Source organism: Octopus bimaculoides, chromosome 5, assembly GCF_001194135.2.
Source record: "Octopus bimaculoides isolate UCB-OBI-ISO-001 chromosome 5, ASM119413v2, whole genome shotgun sequence".
In the NCBI taxonomy this organism is placed as follows: Eukaryota; Metazoa; Mollusca; class Cephalopoda; order Octopoda; family Octopodidae; genus Octopus; species Octopus bimaculoides.
Window position 1 is genome coordinate 18,348,539 of NC_068985.1, and position 20,397 is coordinate 18,368,935.

General features: G+C 32.8%; 1 protein-coding gene across 3 annotated transcripts in view; it reads right to left on the reverse strand.

Moving 5' to 3' along the window:
- Positions 1-20,397, reverse strand: part of LOC106871755 (double-stranded RNA-specific adenosine deaminase) — a 79,446-nt gene that overhangs the window by 33,668 nt on the left and 25,381 nt on the right. The window contains exons 2-4 of one of the 3 annotated variants that reach the window (XM_014918390.2): positions 14,909-15,013; positions 14,486-14,536; positions 5,164-7,415 (exon numbers count right to left, since the gene is read on the reverse strand). In XM_014918390.2, the coding sequence (XP_014773876.1) occupies positions 5,164-7,415; positions 14,486-14,536; positions 14,909-14,980 (2,375 nt within the window). In that variant the 5' untranslated portion in view covers positions 14,981-15,013. The remainder of the gene's footprint in view (positions 1-5,163; positions 7,416-14,485; positions 14,537-14,908; positions 15,014-20,397) is intronic. The other 2 variants (XM_052968168.1, XM_014918389.2) reach the window with 2 other exon arrangements.

Below are 20,397 nucleotides of genomic sequence, written 5' to 3' on the forward strand. Positions count from 1 at the left end.
TATATACTTACATTGTTATAATTTTTAGCATCCATTTTTCTATACTTGCCTAACTCAGACGGAATTCATTAAGACAAATCTTCAACAATCAGGTACCCTTCTTGTTGCTAACTCTCATCTGTTTTACAAGCAAAGTAATATTTTTGGAACTGAAGGATGCCACTTGTATGATGGTGACACTCATTTAGAGCTATCATGCAATGTAAAGACAAGAAGGTGTACACATGCATGTGCACACACACACACACACACACACACACACACACACACACACACAAAACAGGCTTTTCAGTTTCCATCTACCAAATCCACTCACAAGTCTTTGAGTAGTCTAGGGCTATAGCAGACAATGCTTGCCTAAGGTGTTTTGCAGTGGGTCTAGGTTTGAAACTAGTGATTCAGAAGCAAACCTTTTAACCATACAGCCATGTTTACCACATTCACATGCACAAACAAGTTAACTGGACACAAAAATACAAATATACAGATTAATATTCCAAACAAAAAAAAAAAAAAAAAAAAAAAAAAAAAAAAAAAAAAAAGAAATAAACATTGTGGTAATTATCAGAGGAGTGTAGGATATGTCTTATTCACATGTAAGTATTATATGTCTGTAAGAGAAGTTTAGTTCATGGGCTGGATAAACAGTTGGTGGGGCAATTAGAAAACATATAATATATTAACCACTATAGTCATAAAAGTATTATTAACCACCAAAGTAGAAGTATAATTGTTACTGTAAATACGTTTTACATATTCTATGGTTATGTGAAGCAATTCTTTCCAAATTCTCATTAAGCAGAATCTTTGCTTCTGCAGTACACAAGTCACATGATGTTTTGTTTCCAATGTAAGATTTTCTTTTAGCCAGTACACTCCATTCAAAATCATAATGTGTGTTTGTGACTCTAAGATAACATAAATATCCGAATTTTTTTTTTTTAGTAGGGTTCCTAAATGGGTCTATGTGTTGGTAGTATCTGAATATGAATTTAGTTGTGGGTCAACCAATCCACGCTTTATGGCAAATACTAGTTTTAATCTGACAGTTATACACTATTTCCTTACCTAAGCAGTTGTGAAATTGCAGTTAGTATTATTACTTGAACTACTTGAATTTAATTTACCTGTGTTGAATCATGTAATATTCTAAGTTACATAGTAGAGTAGGATAGCTTTACAATTTATATTGAAAATTTTATAATATTTGTGCTGATGGGTAGTGGAGAAAATACTTAACTAAGTAAGCAAAAACATTTTAGCTACAGTATGGAACAACTGCATAATTATGAGGATTACATAAGAATGATTTCCAGACAGGTTTCTATTAATCCTCATTAAAGAGTGGGCTATGGGTTATTTTCTCCACAAGTGTTTCTATGCTGAGTGTACAAAGAAACACCCTGCTAAAAACACTATGAGCCAGAAACCAAAGTAAACCTGAGTTCAATGGCAGCTGGTACTCCGAAGTTACTATCAACCTTTCCTTGTAAAAATTAATATAATACACACACACATAAATATAAATATGCATAATGAACCAGCAAAAAAATAAATAAAGAAAAGTACATAGAATTCTGGAAAAAGGTAATCAATTCTTCTCAACCCAAGAGGATAAATCTTTCATCTTTATATATGATGATAGCAATGGAGAATACAAAAAATTTAACAACAGAAATTTCCTACCTAAAAATTACATTGAAAAATCAATCCATCACAAATTTTTACTTAATATATCCTATCAGCTACAGACTTTTGCTTTCAACAAAATAAAGAAACTTTGTATTTGTGATAAGAAAATACTGTTGTCTACACAAGAAGACAACCTTCTTAACATTTCACATGTCTTAGCTCTGCTCAAAATACACACCTGAATTTCAGCACAAAATTCCTCCTTAACCCTTTAGCATTCAGATTTCTCTATCAAACGTAATACTTAACTATTTACATTGCTTTGAATTAATTATGCATTACCTTGCTGTTCTGAGATTTTGGTGATGTGATTATTTTAAAAATAATTGTAGTGTAGGTGTAAGAGATCAGAATCTAGTAAATTTGAACATAAAACAGGTTGAATATTTTGACCAGATATGGGTTGTTTAAATGCTAAAGGGCTCAAGAAAAATATCACCAAAACAGAAAGTTGAACAGGAATTACTTTATCATTCCATCAAGACTCTTAGCAATAAATTACAATTATTCTAAAAATAAGCAATCACTTAATGCACTTAACAAGAATCTTAAAATACCGCTATAGGATCTGAGAAATAATGATAAAATTGTAATATGTAAAAGTGATAAAAGTAATCTGTTATGAAGAACAAAGACAAATCCATAAGAAACCTAAGCAACACTAAGAAAAACACCAGTGCACAACTAAAAATTAAGCTCAATATTTTAATTGCCTTTGTAAATGCTTACATAGGATCTATTGTGTTCCAATATCTAGGAAGGATTAGCTCCACAATCACCATAAAGTCTCACAAATAAAATAAACCTTTCACCCTGTAATCTCCTAAATCAACATACTTACACATAAAATTGCTACCATAACAAGATAACACAAAGAAATTTATGCCAGAAGGATGCATAATAAACACTCATCAAATTAATTCACAAAAATTTTACAGGAAACTTACAAAAGTTGGAAACATTCCCACTGTGGATGCTGGTAATCTTTTTACCAATATTCTGCTAATGGAAACTATAACCATAGGACATACACAATCTATAATAAAACCTTGGAATAAACCAAGAAACGTCCTTAAAAAGTTTGTTTGCCAACAAAAGCAAGGTTCTCTTTTGCTGTCCACAAAGCCACCTATTCACAAAGAGGGATGGAATGGTTATGGATTATCCACTCGGTTCACAATTCAGCGTTTAATATTGTTAACATAGTCCAGATAACTGAAGTAATATACAAATTTCATCATAAACATGAAATCTGAAATCATAGCTCAAGCTGTCACATCTGACATACACACACATATGACATTCTCACTGATTGACCATGTCTTTACAACATGGAGCTACTGCAGCATATTATCTTAAATGTAAACATTCAAATTATAAGAAACCTGAAAGGAATATTTTCAAAGAACATTTGAGTGGTAAACTTGATCTGTCAAATGGTTTAACACCATCACTTGGTTCTGGAGTACAGTTTGTGGAGTCCACTCTGTTGCTAGCATTCAAACCAGGTTTCCAGTTTGAGGATAATTTCCTCTCACTAGTGTCAGAGGTCCTGCAATAGTCTTGGACACCACTTTTCTTTCTATGACTAAGCCATTAAGATAGAAAAAAAAAAATTCAAGCCCTTAGACTTTTTCATTTCAGATTTATCACAAGTATCTCACAAACAGTACATAAATGGTTACAGAGCGGTCCAATGGAAATTTTTAATTATACAAAGTGCATAATAATTTTTCTACCATAGGTACAAGGCTGGAAGTTTTGGGAGAGTCAATTACATCGATCCCAGTGCCCATCTCAAAAGGATGAAAGGCAAAGTCAACTTCAGCAGAATTTGAACTCAGAATGTAAAGCCAGATGAAATGTCACTAAATATATTATTTGACATGCTAACAATTCTGCCAGTTTGCTGCCTTTGCAAAGTGCATAATATTAACAACAATTATTGTAGGGCTTCACCTAAAAACACAAACTAAATTCAGAATGGACAACACTAATATGGATATTAAATTATTACTTCTGGCACTACAGAGAAAATGCTGTAGTCTCTTAATACAGTCATTGATTATTTACTGATTAAACTAGCTGATTGTACTCATTAAACTAGCCATAATATGATCATGTTGTCATCAACCTTTTACTTGTTTCAGTCATTAGACTGCAACCATTCTGGGGCACCACCTTGAAGAATTTTTTTAGTCAAATGAACTGTTCTCCCTACCAAACTTTTTTTTTAAAGCCCAGCACTTATTCTATCAGTCTCTTTTGCTGATCTGTTAACTTACAGGAATGTAAAATCACCAATACTAATTGTTAAGCAGTGGTGAGAAACAAACACAAAGACAAACACACATTGATATATAAGCAATGTACTTCTTTTAGTTTCTGTCTACCAAGTCTACTCACAAGGGTTTGGTCAGCCCAAAGCTAAAGTAGAAGACACTTGCCCAATGTGCCATGCAGTGGGACTGAACCTGGAAGCATATAGTTAGGAAGTAATTATATAGACAACCTACCCATAATCTATTCAGGAAATACTTCAAGTGTTCTACAAATTTGATATAAAGCACTAAACATTTTCAAGCAGGCAAGAGAGAGAGCTGGCAGAAGTGTTAATGTGCTGGGCGAAATGCTTAGCGGTATTTCGTCTTTCTTTACGTTCTGAGTTCAAATTCCGCCGAGGTCGACTTTGCCTTTCATCCTTTCAGGGTCGATTAAATAAGTACCAGCTACGCACTGGGGTCGATGTAATCGACTTAATCCGTTTGTCTGTCCTTGTTTGTCCCCTCTCTGTTTAGCCCCTTGTGGGCAATAATGAAATAAGAGAGAGAGAGGAGGGGGTATAAAAAGAAAGAGAGACCCATTCAGCTTGTTGACATTAATTATATGTACATTAGACTGAAACGAATATAAGAAAAATTATGATGCAAATAAGGAGTTACCAATATTTCATACATCTCTAACATATTTATTTATACATATACATACACACACACTCACATATATATATATATAAACATATATACACAAATTAACTTTTACCTAATAGCTTATTCAACAACTGGTTGATTAAGCCATTAGGCAAAACTTAAAATTCCAGTCAGCATGAATGTTACAATAAATTTGTAAAACTTTTATGACTCCAATTTCAGTATTTTGAGTCACTCCATCAGTAAATATTCTGTTTGCTGTTCTTAAACTAGCCTTTAAAATAAAAACCTTAATTTAACATTTAGACATACATATATATTCTATAGAAATTCATACACAATCATGTAAATATCCTGTCTCCAACTTAGAACAATTATGTAAATATACATTTAGCAGTTTGATAAATCTAAATAACAGGAATATATCTGCAACTAATGAAAGAATTTACTTATAAAAAGTAAATATAATCATAACTTAATAGAAAAGTAAATTAAGTCTGTTAAAAATTTAAAAAAAACAAAAAACAATGAATTTACTTACAATGGTCGATGAGAAGGTCCTCTGTGTGATAAGAGCTTAAATTCAACAGGTAAATGGCGCTGTTGAGCATATTCCATCAATGCACTTACAGGATTTTTGTTAAGGGCAGCAAAACTCTCTGAAGTGATCTGCAGATTTGGTGCCAGTGAGTCAATACCAGCCTTGTCAGCTCCTTTCTCAGCCGCTTTGTCGGCCAACGCCTGCGCTACTGCTGCTGCCTTGATTTCAGCTAAAGTTGGAGTTTTAGTTTCAGTAGTTTCACTTGAAGAGGAAATGGATGTATTCTTAAGAAGATCTTGGATATTATCAACTGAATTCTTTTTATTATTTGAGTTGTTAACAGTGGAATTTGAATTAGACTGAGATGAAGATTGATTATTTGAAGCATTTTGCTTTGGACTGTTGGCCCTTTGTTTTGAGCTCGAAGCAGATTTGGAATTAGAAGATCCTTGCTTAGAGCCTGAGGAACCTTTTGACCCAGAGCCTTTAGAATTTGAAGCAGTTTGTTTTGAAGATGACGTCTGCTTAGAACTTCCAGCAGACTGTTTAGAACTTGAATTACTTTGCTTGGGACTTGGAGCAAATGATGTAGTCGATGACGTTGAAGTGGAATTCGTAGCTGGTGCCCTTGAGCTTTCTATCAGTGTGGTGCTATTGTTCCACCTAGAATTCTTTGACGTTGAGGACGACAAGGATGCTGACGAAGATGATGACGACTGGTTGAATTCCTTAGAAGAATTGCTTGAATTAGATACAGCAACATCTCCTTTAAAGACGGGATCTTTTGCAAGGAGCTCATGAGGGGAAGGAGGTAGATGAGAATTTCTACTTGCCTGATTTGATGCTGATTTTGGTTCGTTTGAAGACCCAGGTTGTTTTTGGGAATTATTATTTTGGTAATAAGCACTTTTCATGTTGCTAGAGTTGATGCCATTGTCCGCCAGTAGAACATGTGGTGGAGCAGGAGGTTGCCGGTTTCCACTAGAAAACTGACGAGACATGGCAGAGTTCACAGATGAAGAACTTTTTCCAGCAGGGATTTCAGTTTCGTAACTGGCTGCGTTCTTTGCCATAATATAAATATCTTCACCAATAGTGGTGACTATTTTCTTTTTACATAAACTATGCAAATGCTTTTGAGTTTCTTCGAGAGAAAGGCCTGTATGTTTAGCTATTTCACGTGATTTAGCAGAACCATTCATGGTTTTATCAAGGAAGGATATGATTTTAGCATGTGGGTCATGCGGGTCAGAATTGCAAGCCTTTATATTTGAGTTCCGTTTGGGAGAGATTTGATCGTGGGGCGAATGGTCCTTCGAGTCTTTCTTCAAGGAACTCAGGTGTACGCGAGACATATCCGGACCCTCTCGGTCCATCTGATGGTAACAAACAGGCATATCTCCAAAAGAATGATTTGCATAGTTCATAAAGTTACTAGGGTATGATTGATAGTTTCCGTCATAATGTCTTTCACGATCATCCTGCAAGTCTATCTTTTTCTGTTGGATGACCATCCTGTCATTACTTTTTAATGGCATCATGGTACCATTTGAAGAATTTTGCATGTTAAAGTTATCACAATTTCTCCTTCGTGGCTTACCACTTTGTTTAGATTCAGAAGTTACAGGAAAATGTCCTGAATAGCCTTGGCCATATCCACCACTGTGTGGATAATTAGCAATTGCTGTTTCCAGGGCCTCACAATCATCTGGGCTGCAACTTTCTGAACGTAATCTATTTGGAGAACTAGTGTTTCCAATAGAGAGAATTTCAGTATCTTTACTACTGTGACTGTAGATGAGAGATTCATTCTTACTTTCTGAGTATATATGAGATGGTGGACAGAAACTATGCCATTCACTTCTATAGGTTGATCGTTTTGAACGCTGGTAATTATTATTGGGAGTCTTCTGTCCTCTATAACTTTCACGGTTATTAGCATAGAAATTTGGTGGTGTTCTTGATACTGGGCCATGCTGATAGATTCCTGGACTACTAGAATAATGAGACTCATTCTGGTTATAATTTGTATGAGATGCAGGTGGATCAGCAATAACCCAAGTTGGCGGCTGCATGCCGTGCTTTCTTATCAAACCACGTCTATCCATGCTGTACAAAGTCGGATTCACTTCTTTTCGTGAACGAACACTTACAAGACGTGCCAGTTCCATGGTCTTTACAGGGTGAGTCTTATGGACTAGATAATTCATTATGCGGTCTTCCCACTCGGGATGTACATTCAAATTTGTTTCCTACAGGGAAGAGAGAACAACAAATACATCAATTATTGCAGGAAAAATAAAACTCGGTGAATATGATAAAGTCTTAGGCAACTAATTAGAAGCTAGATATATTTTTAAAATCTATTTCATATCAAATATAATTCCATTAAACCCATGGAAATATATTCAATTTTTAAGAACTAACAATTACAAATATAAATAACAGCTGTTGTTCATAACATTAAAAAAAGATTTGAATTACTTAAAATTTAAATTATATATTTGAATATAAAATAAAAGAAGAATTTTGGAAAAATTTTAATAAAAATCCTTGTATTTTTATACTGAAATAGAGAACATATTAATAAAAAATTTAAAAAAAAAAGAAATATAATCACCAGGTTGCAAAAATATAATCAATAATAGTAAAAAATGTTATTATCAAAGTCAAAAACCCATTCAAAACCATGAATAATATAAACCAAAAACATTATTAATAAGTAAATTGTTGACTGAAAACAAGAAAGGGGGAAAAAAAGCATAGCAGAATTTTTTTGATATCAACAAAATTTTGCTGTTCCAGAGAGTATATAGCAAAAGGAATTTCCAGAACTGCAAGAGGTATACAAATCAATATTCACCAATATTTTATTAACCATTACATATTCACATTGGATTTTTATGATTTAGCTTTTACTAAATATTAGTTTTGATATTTTAATATTTTTGTGTATAGGCATCTTACTTAACATTTCAGGGTGTTATTTTAATAATTCAATGAAATATGTTAATATACCCAAACATGGAGTCTATAGAATTTTAAGCAGAGTCCTATATATCTATGTGGCTTAGTAGTTTAAGTATTGAGACAGCAATAATGAAGTTATGTGTTCGATTTCTGGACCATGTAGTGTGTTGTGTTGTGTTCTTGAGCAAGAGACTTTATTTCATATTGCTCCAGTTCACTCAACTGTAGAAATGAGTTGCAATGTCACTGGTGCCAAGCTGTGTTGGCCTTTGCTTTCTCTTGGATGATGTCAGTGGTATGGAGAGGGGAGGCTGGTATGCATGGGCGACTGCTGGTCTTCCACAAAACAACCTTACTCAGACTTGTGCCTTGGAGGGAAACTTTCTAGGTGCTTACAAATATGAGATATAACTGAGCAAATTGCAACTGAATAGTTATGATACAGGACAACTAAATGAAATAACGGTTTCAAATTTTGGCACAAGGCCAGCAATTTCAGGGGAGAAATAAGTCAATTACATCAAACCCAGTGTCTGATTGGTACTTATTTTATCAACCCTGAAAGGAAGACAGGCAAAGTTGACTCAGCAGAATTTGGACTCAGAAATAGAAGATGAAATATCGCTAAGCATTTTTGCTTGGTTTGTTTATGATTTTGTCAGCTCACTGCCCTAACTAAATGAAATAATATAAGACGTTTTGAACTTCAGTTGAAAACATCTGAAATAACAAATAACTTTACTGTTTAATGGTTTGCATTAGATATTGATTATGATTGATAGTGACTGTAGTTTTGGCACATTTTATAAACAGATATATATAATCAAAATAAAAATGGGATAACAAGTTGGTAATATAACCAATGTGACATCTAGTGGTTAATAAAACTGATTGATAAATGTTATCAATCCACAATAATAGGATTAAAAAGAAACTTAAAAGAGTTAAGATATAGTATTAATGTGTAAAGATGTTTATAATGTTTTCATCATACATCCTAACCATCAGTATGGATTCCATAGAATCAGAATTATTAGAGATTTATTATCCTGCACCACACTCTTGAGAATTTTGGTAAAAGTAATGTTGCAAAGCTTTAAATTGTGTCTGGCAAGAGAACCTCCTTGCTATGTTGTACATCTATTGGTGCCATCTATCTGTCTTCCATGCCAACAGGAATCAATTCAGCCCACATTCCATCAACTGTTGAGTATATAAATGTTTGGTTATGCTTGCTCCAATCTACTGCTTTCACTAAATTAATAACCTACTAGTTGTTAATTCTAACCACACACATTCCTATACAGATGATACCACTCTTAATTCTTCTTTGACATTTTGCACACAAGTCTTATCTAAATGAATTAGACACTTGCTACTGCTTCTGTGAACTGAAATCTCAAAACATCCTTCAATGAGGACTTACTGACTTAGTTGTCTTAATCAGAACTACAATACAATCACTACAAATATCAAGGAACAGCCTTGTACTACATTCTCCCAAGACATAAACAACACATAACAAAACTAAAGCCCTCAATATGGCTAAATTTTAAGTCCCACAATGTCTAATGATCTTATGTTCTCTAAACATATATACCAGTGTCAAAACTGCAGCCCAAAGACTAGGCTTCCTCTTTAAGGTCAGAAAATGTTAATCTACACAATGGTTGGCAAAGACCCTTCACTGGAATACTGATTAACAAAGACTTGCTAATACTCTGCAATCACTAGTTGAAGGAGGCATTTTGAACTAGCAAGTTGCATACTGTTTCTATCTAAACTCAACCAATATATCTGTATTCTTTTCTCTCATCTTCTTTATTGTATATTTGCCTCATTTAAATCCTGTGCTAAACACTTTCCCCAATCATTCTTCTTCAGAATAGTGAACCTCCAGAACTCCCACCCACCTGCATTCTTCTTGCAAATATTGACCAACCGAGATTCAAGCTAAACATCAAAATTCTGATGACAAAACCAGAAGTTACTACACATTCAGATTTTAGCTCACATTCTCATCTAAGCTGCTTTGAAAGAAGCACCTTTCTTTTAATGGTTACAATGTTGAGAATTAACAGTGTTATTAAGAAAAGAGGATGAGATTATAAGAAAGTCTGGGAAATGAAATAAAAATAAGAAGAAAAATAAAACAGGGTATATATTTTAAATTAAAACAAGAACATTGCATTTAACTGCTGAACTATCTGGTAATTTACAGGAATAGCTGAATGAAGGAAAGGACATCTAAAAGTAAAAACTACTACTCCACTAAAAATTATTCCATCCTTGCCAACATGTAAAATATATGAGTAAAGCAGTAAAATGAAAGAAACCAGCAATAATTATTCAAAGTTAATCTTCAGCAAATCAATATGGAAAGGATTGTTGCTTGGTCCTGGGTTAGGCATGATTGAGTAGACCTATAATCAAAAGCATTCTAGCTGTGACTATAATGTTGTTTTGTATATCATTAATGATATTGTTCAATGTGTCTTTCCTTTTTGAAAATGAAAGGGTATAATTTGAAGGAGATTTGACTGCTGTTCTTAGCAAGTCAAGCAACCACAGAGAAATTCCTGTTTTGATTTAATATAAAAAAAAGGTTAAAACTCAAGTATAGACAGAGACATATATCATATGATAAATAAGATAAACTCTAGCCATAGCTATGTAGTTAAAGAGTTCACTTTGCAACCATGTGTTTCTGGGTTCACTCTCACAGTATGATGAAATATATTCCCATTAAGAAGTCCACAACTGTATAAAACAGCTAATAATATTATACCTGACAATTACACACCATTTATGATATGCTTACAGCTAAATAATTGCAAACTTCCAGGATGTTTGGCCCTTTTGATTTACAAAATTTCCCCCATTTATTTTAACCATATATAATTAAACTGATCACAAAGTATGATAAATATAACTAAGTATAAAAACTGCATATATTAAAATTATTTCAAGCGTATAGAATCCCCTAGTGGACAGTTAATACAAGGGAAATAATCATTTCTTTATAATATTTGGTGGGATTATAAGTTTGAATCTGAAATTTAGTCATTATTTTTTTAAATGATAGATTAGAATTTGAATTAATTTCTAGAAAACTACAAAGAAATTTTAAATCAAAGTACAATTTTTAATTTGATTAATTTTCATTGATCCCAAAGTACCACTGATTACTGATATCAATAATTTATCAATAATAGTTTCTATGAAGCTCCTGTCACTACATGTAATAAAGTAATATGTTATACACCTACCTTGAAAATATCATTAAAGTTTAGTTATAATTAAAAAATTTATTAAAGTTTAATTATAATCTGTCTTGATCATAAGGCAATATCACAAACAGAATAAACACAGCAAAGAGTCAACTGAAGATGGTTCTTATGCAAAATACATTTAATATTCCAGAAACCACATTCACATTCTTTAGAATGCATTAAACTTTGCAGTGATTGGTTTCATAAAATGGTCAACGGTCAGGCAGATATTATATATTGCTGAGGACCAATAAAACCAAAACACATCCAAAGTTGTTATGGCTGTGTGGTTAAGAAGCTCATTTTGCAACCACGGGGTTTCGAGTTCAGTCCCACTGCATGGCACCTTGGGTAAGTGTCTTCTACTATAGCTCCAAGACTACTAATGCCTTATGAGTGAATTTGGTAGGTGAAAACTGTGTGGAAGCATGCCTCATATATGTGTGTGTTTCTCTCCTAATTCTTGACAGCCAACATTGGTTTGTTTATGTCCCTCTAATTTAGCTGTTCAGCGAAAGAGACCAACAGAATAAGTAACAGATTTAATAAAATACGTGCTGGGGTCGATTTATTCAACTAGACGTTTCAAGGTGGTACCCCAACATGGCCACAGTCCAATGACTGAGACAAATAAAAGATAAACGATATTGATATCTACCAAAGATTAGGCTCATTCCCCTCTGCATGCCACCATTTAATTTTTACTCAATTTAAGTTCAGGAGTTCTCTCAAGAATTTTCAGTAATGCTAATGATTTTTCTTCTAATCACAGGTGTTATTTTAAATTGATTAGAAACTCTTTTGGATTCACTACATTAAGCATGTTAGCCTACACTTTACTACATATTTACATGCAGAAGGTATCCCTGAGAAATTTTCCAATAATAAATAGAGAAAACCTTTTAGATTTACTACATTAATATGTTAGCCTATATTAAACTATATGCTTTCATGCAGTTGTTATCTCTGAGAAATTTTCCAATGAAAATAAAAAGTTATAGGGCAGTATATAGACTGATGATGTAGTATAAAAAAAAATCTATCTAACATTTAACATAAAGAAGATCAAGGCAGTTTTCTTCGTACAAAAGGTTGCTTTTGTATTTCCTGCAAAGACTTAATAAAATGGACCTTTCCTCTCAATTACTCTAAAATTTCCACAAATATTAAAATCTTAGATCATCATGTGAAATATGATAGCCAGTCCTAAATCATCTTCATAATTTAACATCCACTTTTCCACGGGTCAGAATTTGTTGAAGCAGATTTTCTATAGCCAGATGTTTTGCCTGTCTTCAGGGAAGGCAATACTTTCCCATGGCCAAATGTGTTTTTCATAGAAATTTTACAAGTGATGTAGGTCGTAAATGAACATCACTTGTAATTGTTCATTTCTGACCCACATCACTTGTACAACAGTGATGCTTGTTTAAAACCACCACATAATGTTAAGACAGCAGTACAACACACACACTTGAAAGACTTATAGTTTCTATCTTCCAAATCCACTCACAAGGTTTTAATTGGCCCAGGGTTATAGTAGAAAACACTTGTCAAAAGTGCAGTACAGTAGAGCTTAACATGAGAACACATGGTTTGGGAGCAAACTTCTTAACTGCACAGCCACATCTGAGTTTGTAATCAGAAAAGCACACAGCAGTTTCAAAGAACTACACAGAACATTCTTAATAATAGTTTTTAACAGAACAATTTTATGGGAATACCAATCGTCACATACACAAGCTACCCAACCCTAAAATGTTTAAGAACTTGTTATTTAACAATAAGATATTTAATTATTATCATCTGAAGAGGTGTTTTAGATGCTTTGAGGATCACAAGAGAAAGAGCAGAAACAGTTTTGTTTTTGCTTGTGATTTGTTTTCTTTTCCATAGGAATCACAGCAGCTAAATATACCTCACTACTGTTAATTACTATATACATTATTGTTTAACCCTAGGCTAACTCCGTGTAAACCAGTGATCAAAGAGTAGCTGTCATATTATTTCTTTTCAGGCAGTGTACCCTAGAACCATATTACATTATTCAATGTGTTCCTCCCTACTTTTAAAGATGGTTGGGTATGACACGAGAGAGAGGCCTTGCTATTATCTCTAGTAAGTTAAGTGACCATGTAGATATGTACGACTGTGTGCTCATTTCTGTTGACTTTAACTATTGGTAGAATCTACTTTTATTACATTTGAATTTATTGGAAACATACTGAATAAAATAAAAAATTTTCATAATTCTTGTCTTAAAAATAAATCAATATTCTTAAAATTTACATAAAGAGTAAAATGTTAATTTATTCACTGAGAAATTTACATTATATATGTATATATACCCATTCACTAAAACTTGATTAAGAAACTATCAATTAGGGTTAATGCCAAGAGTTTACTAATTAAGAAAAAAATTTACTAATTAAGAAAAAAAATTTACTAATTAAGAAAAAAATTGCTAGAAAAAACGTCAATAAGAGTTAATTCAATACATCTGAAAAATAATGAACAGTTTAGTGTTTATAAATTTTTTTTTTTTTTTTATTGGCAAGACAGAAATGTAGGCAGGCAAGGAGGAGATGGTGCAATTTATTGATAAGAGGAAAGCAAAAAGATGCCCCCAACAGTTTAGAAGGAATTAAATAGGAATAACCACTCAAAAGATTCATTGAAGACAGTAGTAAGTAAAATTCCTCAAACAAGCAGATAAGCAAGAGATAAATTAAAAAGCAAAACCTGTAGCCTTATTAGCAATCTAATTAAACCATATACCAATCATCAAAATGTTTCAAAGTGTATTTAGTAGGCATACGCAGCAAGTCAAGTCAGAGAGAAAAGGTTTTCAAGGAGGGTAAGGACAAATGCACTCAGTCGGGTTAGATGTGACTTTGAGTAATCAGTAAATCATCCAGATAAGTTCAGCACTTACAAACCAACAAATGCAAACAATATATTGATGGTTATAGGAAAAGAAGAAGTTTTGTTGCAGAGAAAAAAACCCCAACAAGTGAAGCCAATATTGTTTAACTTGCACAGAAAAACAAGGTTAGTAGCACTTAAAAAAGTGTTCTGACCTTCGCAAGAATGGGCAAGGTTTGAAGATACCATTTCTTGGTAAGGTCAACCTAAAAATATAAGAATTAAAAAAAAAATCAACAAAAATCAGTTCTTACATACCTAAATTTAGCTACTGATAAACAATTTACTAGCTGATTTTATTAATTAGCTGATTGTAAAATGCTTCATTTTTAGATGTTACAATATCTCAGATAGTTTAAACTTTCCTCAGAAAGATAAAAAAAAAAAATGCAACTTAATATATAAATTATTCATAATGTTTAACATTGCTTTTGGTCATACATATTACATTAAAATATGACTTTAGATTGGAGCATATTCTAAAAAACAACCAAAAGATTTCTGATAAATGAGCAAGATTTCTTGGTCTTTGAACTTATGTGAAGATATTTTAATGAAAAATAAAATAAAAAAATTACAGAGTCTAAACCAATATTCTTCCTTCCGTACTGATGGCTCCATCCAGAGAATAAGCTCAAATTTTCATTCATGTTGAGGATCTTCTAGAAGGCTCAGTTGAAAATCTACAAAATAAATTTATTCATTTTCTTATAACCACTTTACGTGGTGTTACAAGAACGTCTAAGACTTTTTGACTAATGATGTAATGTGGATATAACATTGTATAAACTGTCACTTGCAAAGTAAATTGCTGGGATTCTATAAATGTGATGGTACCAAGATTTTTCTTTAGTTTTTTTTAATGGAGGGTAGTTCATGAAACTATGAAACTGTCTATATCCTAACATTATATTTGGAAAAACACAAAAAATATTCATTTTATTTTTCTCTTAGTTATAAGGTGAATAGCATATCTTGAGAACTTTCAGCCAGAAAGCAAACGTAACTATTCAAAAATCTCAGACAATCTATACACTAAGAAACAGACTGCCAAATATTTACAGACAACAGAATAACATTGAAATCAGACATAGCAACTATGATTACATTAGATTCTAATCTAACAGCCTGATACCTCTTTACCATTTTTTATCTTTTACCAGCTCCATCCTCCCACCACCACCACCCTCTCTTCTAAAATGTGAGTAGTCATGTAGCTACCCTACAGCAAGAAAACTGTGTTGTTCCAGCCCTTTTCTCTCATATTTTATCCCTCTCTACTCTTTATTTTCCTACCATAAAGTTATCCCCTCCCACTCTTCAGTATTTGTAATCTTGCAAGCAGTATGGTGACCTCACTAGTGCTGGTGCCATAAAGAAAAAGTGTCCTGTACATGCTGTAAAGGGGTTGGCATTAGGAAAGACATCCAACTGTAGAAACTGTTCTGGGGACCCATCAGATCACGTCAAACCATCCAACCTATGCCAGCATATAACATAGATGTTAAAAACGATGATGATGATGATAATGATGACAACAATAACATTGATGATGATGGTGTGTACATAATTTTATATGTATTTCCATGTTCCGATATAAACACAAAAGAATACAAACTTTTGCATCCAAGTTTAAACATTCTAACATCAAGATGATACACCTTGCACTGCAAGTGCCATTTTACATGAATCAAAATGCAGGTACCAAATCAACTTTATGGTACAGAAATTATTAGAAGTGACAGAAAAGAAATAAAAAAAGCAATTTTCCTTATATATGTGTGTAGATCGCTAACCACTACACACATTTTTTTTTCTCTCCTTGTTTCTTTCTGTGTTCCTTTCTGTGGAAGAGCATAGGCTCGAAATGTTAAAGACTTTTTCAATTCCTGAGCGTTATACTAATACATCTATTTGTTTTCTACACCACCTGTCTTCGTCTGTTGTTTTTTTGCAAATTCTCCCTATATATATATATATATATATATATATACACACACACACACACACACACATATATATATGGGAGAGAGAAAGAGATGTACATACATACAAACACACACAACGTAGTATATTTATTAAATAACTGATACTCTGTCAGTTACGACGATGAGGGTTCTAGTTGATCCAATCAATGGAACAGCCTGCTCGTGAAATTAATGGGCAAGTGGCTGAGCACTCCACAAACACGCAACCTCTTAAGATACACATCTTTTTTTCAATTTCCATGCAAAAAATATCATTTTTTTATTATTTATTTTGAATCTGTATATAAGGAAGAATAAGTACACAAATTATTTCGGATCAGTTATGATTTATGATGAAGTTACTGATAGCTAATGATAGAAAATGGGAATAACATCATGAACAAAGTATTTCAAGTTAGATATAAGTGACAGATATCTTCAGAATACAGTGAATGTATATTTTCATTCAAATATATCTTTACTAGACATCTCTAAATGAAAATATATGGGATAATATGTCAAAAAGGTTAATATAGTGCTCAGGGAGATTCAGCATGACAAAGAATATGACAAGGCTGGCCCCTTGCAATACAGGTACTACTCCTTTTTTTGCCAGTTGAGTGGACTGGAGCAACATGAAATAAAGTGTCTAGCTCAAGGACACAATGTGCTGCTGGGAATCGAACTCACAACCTTATGTTCGTGATCTGAATACCCCAACCATTAAGCCACAAGCCTTCACATTTACATAAATGGTTGAGCAAACATTCATCCATCTACTCCATGATACTCCACTCAGCAAGTAATATAAATGCTATTTGTATACTTATGCCAGCCATTGTGTATATATTTATACATATATCTAATATCAAACACACACACACACACACACACAAAGAGATACATACATATTCATACATACAAACACAAAATGTATGCACATCATACATGTTATGTCTACATACCTACTAGCAACAAAGAGTTTCAGAGTAAATGGAATATGAGGGAGAGGGGGAGTGTGAAAGACTTGGGTGAGAATGATCTGAAGATAACACACCTTATGAAGGAGGTGACAGAGGATACAAAGACACACACACACACACACACTAGCAGAAGAGAGGAGAGAAGACATAAATATGCATACATGTAAATACACTCATGCCCTTACATATATATATATATATATATATATATATAACATATAAAAGATACTTAAATACATTATACACACATGTTACATATACATAAATACACACATTGGAACATACACTGACAATTCAGTATTAATAACTGCATGTGTTTCTCTTAAACACACAATCCTACATGTACATTTACGAATGTATTCATAATTGTGAACACACCTCTTAACATATACATGCATACTTTTATGGGAATACATATCACACCTAACTACATATAAATACATATATGTATATACGCGATGAAGGAGATGAAATTTGACTCAACAGTAAGTGTGACTATTATTTGTGAATGTGCTATAAAGTGAAGATGTCTTTTATTTAGCTTAGTTATTGATTTGCAGCTTTTGCATAAATGTCTGCTCTCAGTTAAAATACAATGCAGAATGGTGACAGTCGACACTGCATTCAAACATATGAATTTTCAAACTACCAATAGAAAGATAACATTTATTACATGACTGTCATGCATGCATGTACGTATATATGCATGTATAAAAGAGCTTAAATTTACAAAGACCATATTTATATGAAGCAAACTCATCCCTATTCAAACCATATGCATTAACATTTAGCACACTGAAGGCAAATTATGTCATGGTATGAGTTTTCTCCCTTCTTAATGCAATACAATGTGCCTGCATCCACAGGGGAGAAAACCTGTATAGCGACATGATTTGCCTTCAGCATGCTAAAGGTTGATTAGATCAAGCCAATCCTTTACTAGTCACCTACATAACACCGAACCTAAGAAATGAAAGAACTCTTCCAACACTCATTTGCTTAGATTTCCACATTTCAGCGAAAGTACAACTGCAAGGCCATTTATAGGGAAAATATAAAGCTGATATAGAGTTTTATATGAAGCTTTATATGCAGCTTATAAAGCTTTATATAATGTATATATGAAGCTGGCTAACCTGAGAACTTCCTAACAGAAATGCCTTAGAAACAGCTCCTCAACAGATGCCTGTGAGAGCTGGCCAACTGTTCTATGCACAAAACATATACATGCCTGTAAACTTACTCTGTGTACCAAGTCCAATGCAACAAGACAATAAACAGGCAATTTGATTCAGCTCATATACATCTGAATCAAGGAACATCTTTTCACACATGCATCATCATTCATAAAACACTTTGACAAATGTAGGAACATGAACATTGCAGTAATCTGTGATACCAACCAACTTCTGATACCCCTGGGTTCCATGATATAACTTCTTGTTTTAAAGTGATCTAGAATTAAACCTTCCTTCAAAATTTAATTTATATTCTAAATACCAGCTTAATTAATGACATAGTTATTCTAATAAATTTTTCATTATTTTCAAAATTAATTAGAACAAAGGCAAAGGCCTTTCAACAGATATGGTAACAAAAAGGTTAAATAAACCATTCTGATTAAAATAAGCCAAATCATTGCTTTTCAAAAGTGGTATTTTACCAAAAATATCAGGACTAATTAAATATTTTAAAGGTAATATTTCAATATCTTTGTTATTATTATTATTGGTGCTGAATATTCTAATGATGATGCCATTACCAAAAATTGTTTTTTGTGTGTACATCTGGAGAGAGAGAGAAAAAGAGTCAGAGAAAGAGAAAGAGGTGTGTTTATACATAAATATACATTTGTATATATGTATAAACATGTTTAATGTGTGTGTGTGTGTGTGTGTGTGTGTGTGTGTGTAGCTGGATTTTCATTGTTTTTTATTTCTTTATTTTCACAAGTCCTTTCATGTTTCACGACAACCTTCAGGTGATGCTAAAATGGCATTGATAACTAAGTGGCAATTATGTGCAGTTTCAAAAGAGATAATTTATAAAATGATCTTAATATTACAACAATTTTCAGATGAATAACTTTAGATCAAATTAAATTCAATTGAATATTATAATACATTCAGAACTTGTCTGAACTTCAAAAGTTTCTTTTCTTTCACCCAACTTTTAACAGGAGTCATTTGGTTTATAAAATTGGAATACTGAAAAATTTTTCTTGTAGCATATTTCCAAAGGACTACTTAGTGGGATCCCTCTGACTAATGTCAGAGGGGTCCCTAACTTGTAACTGCTGTTATATGTGCACACATATGTGCTTATATGGTTTATATTTGCATTGGTAAATATTTTTCTTCTTTGCTTTGAAACACTGACCAGCATGTATAAATGACATTAAAAATATTCTGCTTACATTGATCATGTACCACTACAAAAGGTGCTATACTCTAGTCTTTTGTACCTCTTTTTGGGGTTGCCTGAAGTTCCACAGGTAATGCTTTTGGAGAGAAAGACAAATGATGGAAAAAGAAAGAGTAAAATAAAGAAAAGGAATCATGGTCGAAGAGTGAAAGAGATGGAAGTTAAGAGAATGGATAAAGACAAACTTCAAATCTGAAAAAGAAAATTTAATTTCATTCACATACACATGCATGCACACACCAATACATGCATACATACTCAGACACACAGACATACTCACACACATTTTTGTATATTACAAATATGTAATGCTGAATCACCAAAAGTAAATGGAAATATTTCATGCTAAAAAAAGTTTTAATTTCTTTCTTTCTATGAAAGAAACTATATGGAAGAAATTAGGTCTTTAACATCATTGTGTATCTAAATCTTCTATAATAACCTACACGGTGTGTGTGTGTGTGTGTGTGTGTGTGTGTGTGTGTGTTTGTCTGTCTTGTATCCTGCTAAAGCATTCGTTTATATTTATTGTTTACATAAATTTTTATCACAGTTTAGTTGTAGAAATTTGAAAAACCTACAAGAATAGGTGCAAGCGCTAATATTTATAAAACATGTGACATATTAATACAAATCTGTAAATGTACAACCATCCAGATATCTGAGTACCTTATTATTTTTTCTAATATATAT